Source organism: Microchirus variegatus (genome assembly GCF_963457635.1).
Source record: "Microchirus variegatus genome assembly, chromosome: 21".
Lineage (NCBI taxonomy): Eukaryota > Metazoa > Chordata > Actinopteri > Pleuronectiformes > Soleidae > Microchirus > Microchirus variegatus.
In genome coordinates, this window is record NC_139822.1 from 19,280,684 (window position 1) to 19,287,200 (window position 6,517).

General features: G+C 43.1%; 1 protein-coding gene across 1 annotated transcript; it reads left to right on the forward strand.

Moving 5' to 3' along the window:
• Positions 1–546: 546 nt before the first annotated feature.
• tmem74b (transmembrane protein 74B) lies at positions 547–2,011 on the forward strand (the record flags this gene model as incomplete). Its single annotated transcript, XM_083908095.1, has 2 exons — positions 547–723; positions 1,358–2,011. 2 exons carry the CDS (start codon positions 547–549, stop codon positions 2,009–2,011), a joined length of 831 nt encoding a protein of 276 aa, XP_083764221.1.
• Positions 2,012–6,517: the final 4,506 nt, after the last annotated feature.

Genomic DNA, 6,517 nt, shown 5'->3' on the forward strand with positions numbered 1-6,517 from the left:
ATGGGTCATTGAAAGTGCTTGAATTTTGTGTAAGAATGAAGTGAAGTTGATATTTAGGTAAAATGTCTCCCGTCACCGATGTTTGTGGGTCTTTGAAATCCTTGAAAAAGTTCAAGGTCCTTGAAGGTTTTTGGGAAATCACCCTAAATAGACATGGGTCCTTGAAAGTGCTTGAATTTTTGAGTAAGAATGAAGTTGACTCTCTCACACCAAAGTCCATAGAGAAAATCAGTGATTTTAGCTCACGGAGACACAGGAGCTGCTGGTCCTCTGCTGCCTCGTGTGGTCACTTTGTGTCACCGCGGTAACTCAGAACTGAGGATTTTTAAAGCCGAATAGACAAAATCAGACGTTTGAAGTTAGTGATGGAGGAAGCAGTGGATCAACAACTCCTGTGATGTTAAAATCTCTGGTTTACTCTATGGACTTTGGTGTGGGAGAGTGAGTGAGGCAATTATATTATTATTATTATTATATATTAATATGTGTGTTATTTCATGTTCAGTGAGATGTTCATGAAGACATGAGCACATCCCACAGGTTTCCATGGAGACCTCATTCGACGCCGTAGAGCTCCGGGAGCTGAGGGGCGGAGCCACGGCGAGCTGCGCCGCCCACGGCTTTGAGAACGCGTCGTTCCAGCACGACGAAGGCGAGCAAAGCCGCCAGCAGGAGGCGACAGAGTCGGCCGTCTGTCAGCCCTCAACTTCAAGCACCGACAAGGTCTGAGCGCTTTGTTTTGTTTTGTTTTTCCACAACTTCTCCTCATCTTCATTGAAAATTGCCCTGAAAAAAAACATTTCCAACCCTTGAAAGTGCTTGAAAATTGCCTTGAATAGACACGGGTCATTGAAAGTGCTTGAATTTTGCATAAGAATGAAGTGAAGTTGATATTTAGGTAAAATGTCTCCTGCCACCGATGTTTGTGGGTCTTTGAAATCCTTGAAAAAAAGTTCAAGGTCCTTGAAAGTTTTTGAAAATTGCAGTAAATAGACATTGGTTCTTGAAAGTGCTTGAATTTTGCGCAAGAATGAAGTTGATATTTAGGTAAAATGTCTCCTGCCACCGATGTTTGTGGGTCTTTGAAATCCTTGAAAAAAGTTCAAGGTCCTTGAAGGTTTTTGGGAAATTACCCTTAATAAACATGGGTCATTGAAAGTGCTTGAATTTTGTGTAAGAATGAAGTGAAGTTGATATTTAGGTAAAATGTCTCCTGCCACTAAAAATTGTGGGTCCTTGAAATCCTTGAAAGTTTTTGAAAATTACCCTTAATAGACATGGGTCACTGAGCGGTTTGTTTCGTTTTGATTTCCCAGAACATCTCCTCATCTTCATATGTTTAATCTTCTTCCTCCAGGAGCATCATCATCAGCATCACCATCATCACCAGGAGCTCCGCCCCCAGTCGTACGACGAGGAGGACGGCGGCGGCGGTGGCGGCGGCGGCGGCGGCGGCGGCGGTGAGCAGGAGGACGGTCCGGACTTCGCCGAGCTGAGTCCTCCTGAAGACCACTCGGCCGACTACGGCTTCATCCTCGCCCTGGTGTTCCTGGTGGGCGGCATCGTCCTGGTGGTCATCGCCTACACCATCCCCCGAGAGGCCAAGGTGGACCCGGACGCGGTGTCGGCGCGCCAGATGGAGAAGCTGGAGATGTACTACGCCGAGCTGGGCGCCCACCTGGACAAGTGCATCATCGCGGGCCTGGGCCTGCTGACGCTGGGCGGGATGTTCCTGTCCGTGCTGCTCATGGTGTCCATCTGCCGGGGCGAGATGTACCGGCGCCGGGCGGCGTTCGTGCGACCCAAGAGGACGTACGGCTCCGTCAACCTGAGGCTCAAACAGCTAGCTACGGGGGAGGCGGGCGGCGGCGGCGACGAGGTTCCGGCGGAACAAGCGGGCGACGGAAATAACGTAGGACCGGGGCCGAGCCGTGACTCAAAATCAGAACCAGAACCAGGACCGAGCAGACTCCCTCCCACCGCTTCTTCTTCTTCACGCGGAGTCATTTAGCCGTCTTCTGCGGCGTCACCTTCCTCGGCGTTAGCGCTCAAAAAAAACGGCGCCGGTCCGACATTCGTGCCGTTGCCAGGAGAAGCACAAGGATTTAACCGTCGGGTTGTCGGGGTGAAACGTAAAAGCACAGAGTGTCCGACACAGACCTGGAGGATTTGAACGCCACGTTCTCGACATCATCGTAGGTTGATGGTTCAATCTGCTACAACGTCTTGCTAACTCGGCTAACCCGGCTCGACTCGGTTTGGTATCGGACGCGTGGTTTTGTAAAGCAGTTGTTTTTGGGTGAAACTGAATCATTAAGAATCAGTTGATTTGTTCACAGAATCGTTCACTGAACTGAAAAACCTGCCGAACGTGGTCGTGATTCGGCCGAATCTCTAAATTCACCAGAATCCTCTGTTAAATATTGAGATTTTGGACATTTGCTTTGCTAAATGTTGCAGATTAATGATGATTTTTAAGTAGTGCCGGGCGCGTTAACGGCGGTTAGCGGCGTCAACGTTAACGCGCAACGCATTTCCATGACGACGGACGCGTTTGACGTCATGTTTACGTGACTCCCCGATTGTCGAAACGAGTCTCTAAAGCTAACGCTAAACTTTAAAAACAGAGGCACGCGTACGCAGCACGCAGGTACGCTAACGTTATTTGTTAGCGCCGCTCTTTTCCTTTCATAAGCAGACCGCTCCAGTTCAAGTGTAGGCAGCGCTAACGGCGCTAACGGTGCTAAAGGAGCTAACGGAGCTAAGTGGTAAACGGTGCCTGGACTCCGGCGTCGTGGCACGTAAACATGACGTCTAAAATATTTGATATTTTAAAGCGTTTGGCCACAAAATCGTCTTTTATTCACCACGAAGGACAAATATTATAGAGGTGATATATATATATATATATATGTATATATATATATATATATATATATACATTATCAGCGCAGAGACAAAGAAAGGAATGATTTGACTGAGGTGATGGAGAGAATGAGTCACTGCTGAGAGGGTGTTAGAGATTAAACCAGAAACTGTCATGTAAAAGAATAACAATAATTATAACGATCCCTTTTCCTTCTTTATTTTAATTTTACAGCCATTTGTAGAGGATTCTTTTTCACCAACACGTGGTTTAAAAACACATCGATCTGTTCGTTCACAGTCGGAAAAAGTTTCGTTAAGAGCAGAGAAAGTCGACTTCTCACTTCACACGTTTTTTTTTTCACAACGTACGAACTGTTGCTATAAATAAATTCACCGTCTCACACCCCGTCGTCGCAAAAAGTGTTGCTTCGCGTTTGCTAATCAGCGCCGTCTGCTAGCGTCTCCACAGTGTCACTGTCTCTCCGTTAAAAAAAAAATAAAAATAACAATGAATATTCACATTCAAATCTGCTGTGACAAGAAACGTTAACAATTTAAGCTAACGTGCTAAAAATATGCCAGAAAATCCGAACAAATTCAACTTAAATGACGCGTTAATGGATAGAAAACGACAAAGTCTTCATTTAAAAACAAAACAAAACAAAATGTGAAGGTTCGGTCTTTGTTTTTTGCCGACAACCAGAAGCTAGTTTTGACCGGAATGAACCTTTAATGACGCGGCGCCTGCTATATGTAAATGTCATGATGTTTATTTAAACGTCATGTAAGGATACGATTATGCCTTAATGACGAAACACACGCTGTAAATTGTTTGTACACAAATATTATAACGCTAATGTATTATAAGCTCTGTGTCGTTAGCCAGTTAGCTAACATTTATGTAGTTACGCACACAAACACACAACATCCTCATATGTCTATTAAAGGCTCAGCGCTCTTAAATTGACTTAAATCAATACTTAATATATCAGTAAATACTTAAATATACTGTAAGTCGGCTTTTGACTACGCGGCCAGCAGAAGCTAACGCTAACGCTCAGAAGCCACGACAAAAATAAACGTAATTCAACTGGTATCAGTTTTATTCAACAGGAGATTATTAGAATATAACAGTTTGTAGATATTAGCGCTGGAGCTAATCAAGTGTAGATTGATTGTTATAAAAGTTTTACGTATATTTACGGAATCCGTTTTATCAAAATAATTTCCCTCAAACGTTTGTGTCTCTGCTGACGTGTCCTTGAGTAAGAAAACGCGATGGGATTTTTCGTGTCGTTTTAAAGCTACTTACGAACATTTAAAGTGTTTTACACAACATTTAAATGTGTTATAAAAGTGAACTCACAAACACCACGGGGCTAATGCGAGAGCTAACATTAGCTACATAAGTGCGACCATTAGCTTGAATGACACGACACATATTTCAATACGTTTTTGTTGTTGTTGTTGTTGTTTCACAATAAACTGTAAAATGGTTTGAAAAGTGAAGCCCAGGAAGTAGCATTTAGCCACTAGGGGGCAACATCTTAGGCTGGATATGAAAAGAATTGATGTAGACTTGTAGGTTTGGTTCTTCTTGAAGCCAAATAGGAAGTGAAAATATATTAAATAACCACCAGGGGGCGACTTTGCTGGTTGCAGAAGGAACGCTTGATTTTTAACGTCAGTCGACACGTTTTTCTAAAGAGTTAAAAAGTCACGATCACAAGTTTCGGGTCTTCTTGCGATGTCAATTTTGTAAATTTAAATACATTTTACAAAAAGGACGATAAATTTTACGTTGCAGGCGAATTTGTGATTGAAAACACAGTGGACTGTTGTTGTATTCAGTTTGTTGGTTTCACGCGCTCTGGGTTAGCATTTGTATGAAGAATCACGTCGCGCGAGCTTTTCACAACAACTGAAGCTAACTGCGTGAATCTCGTGTCTTTGCTCGATACAAATCCGTGCTGACGAATAACGAAGAGCTGATTTTGAGCTTTTGAGCGACCTGACGTTTACTGAGGCTAGCTTTACACGACAACGCTCCCGGATGAAACCCGACAAAATATTTTATCCGACGTGCCTTTCGTTTTGACGTCGACTGCGTTTTTGGGGCTTAAAAACGCAAAAAAATTAACTCACTCCACCGTCGCGTTCCCGTCTAAAGGGTTGAAAACGCAAAAGTGTGCTCTGAGCTGGTCGTGCTAGCTAGCTATCCTCCCGTACACAGTGCCACCTAGCCACCTGGCATGCACACTACATCAAATTTCACACACTTTTGCGTCTAAACGCAAAATAAAAAGTGGGAACGCAACGCCACTTTTGCGGTTTGTTCTCAGATCGTTGTCGTGTAAAGCTAGCCCAAGTCAAACTAGCGTAAAAACGTAAACAGTAGGTTGAATGTTTCAGCTTTAAGTTCATTAAAGTAAAAACTCAGATCGGAGGTTCGACAGACAGAAGAGACGAGCACAGAGCAAAAATCATGCTCCGGTTCCTTTCCGTGAAATCAATCTTTATCCAGTCGACCGTGTCAGCAGAGAAATGAGTCTATTTATATCGAGGATCGTCGCTGGAGCCGTTCTCGAATGTCGTGGAAAGTCCTTGTGAGGACGAAAGAGGACGGAGACGAGACTCAGAGAGAGTTTTGGTTCAAACACCAAACTCTTGTCACATCTTCTCCTAAAGGTCGAGGAGGTCAGAGCAGAAACGATACGAGGACGTGGAGTTCCAGGGCGTATTTGTGCATATTTAGCTAAATAGATTGTTAAATATGTTGTCAGGAAAGTCATCTTTTAGCTAACCTCAAGCTTGCTAGCTCAATCGGATTAATGTTTTCAGCAATGCCATCTTTTAGCTATTTTTTTTAGCTAGTCAGTTAAATACATTGCTCAAGATGTTGTCAGGAATGTCATCTTTTAGCTAACTTAAAGCTAGCTAGCTAAATATGTTTTCAGCAGTGTCATCGTTGAGCTGAATTTCAGCTAGCCAGCTAAATAGATTGCTAAATATGTTGTCAGGAATGTCATCTTTTAGCTAACTTAAAGCTAGCTAGCTAAATATGTTTGTTCAGTGGTCATCTTTTAGCCAACTTTCAGTGGAGTTCCAGAGCGAGAACATTAGTTCTCGTTTGGGAATGAGTAAGAAAATGGTGAATCATTTTGTTGAATTTGTCTAAATTTTGCCAAAACACAAAGATGAAAAAACACCTGAATTAGGATTATGGGTTAGGGTTAGGGTCATCTTTTAATGTCAGGAAAGTCATCTTTAAGCTTACTTAAAGCTAGCAAGCTAATTATGTTTTCAGCAATGTCATCTTTTAGCTAACTTTCAGCTAACCAGCTAAATAGATTGCTAAATATGTTGTCAGGAAAGTCATCTTTTAGCTAACTTAAAGCTAGCGAGCTAATTATGTTTTCGGCAGTGTCAGCTTTTAGCTAACTTTCAGCTAACCCGCTAAATAGATTGCTAAATATGTTGTCAAGAATGCCACCTTTTAGCTAACTTAAAGCTAGCTAGCTAGACACCTGAATTAGGACTAGGTGTTTACGTGAGCGTCTGGAGGTGGGCGTGGTTAAGGACGACGCCTTTAACGATGTTTGTGCAGGAGATCGTCACGTCCTCAGACTCTTTGTTTGTCACTTTCACT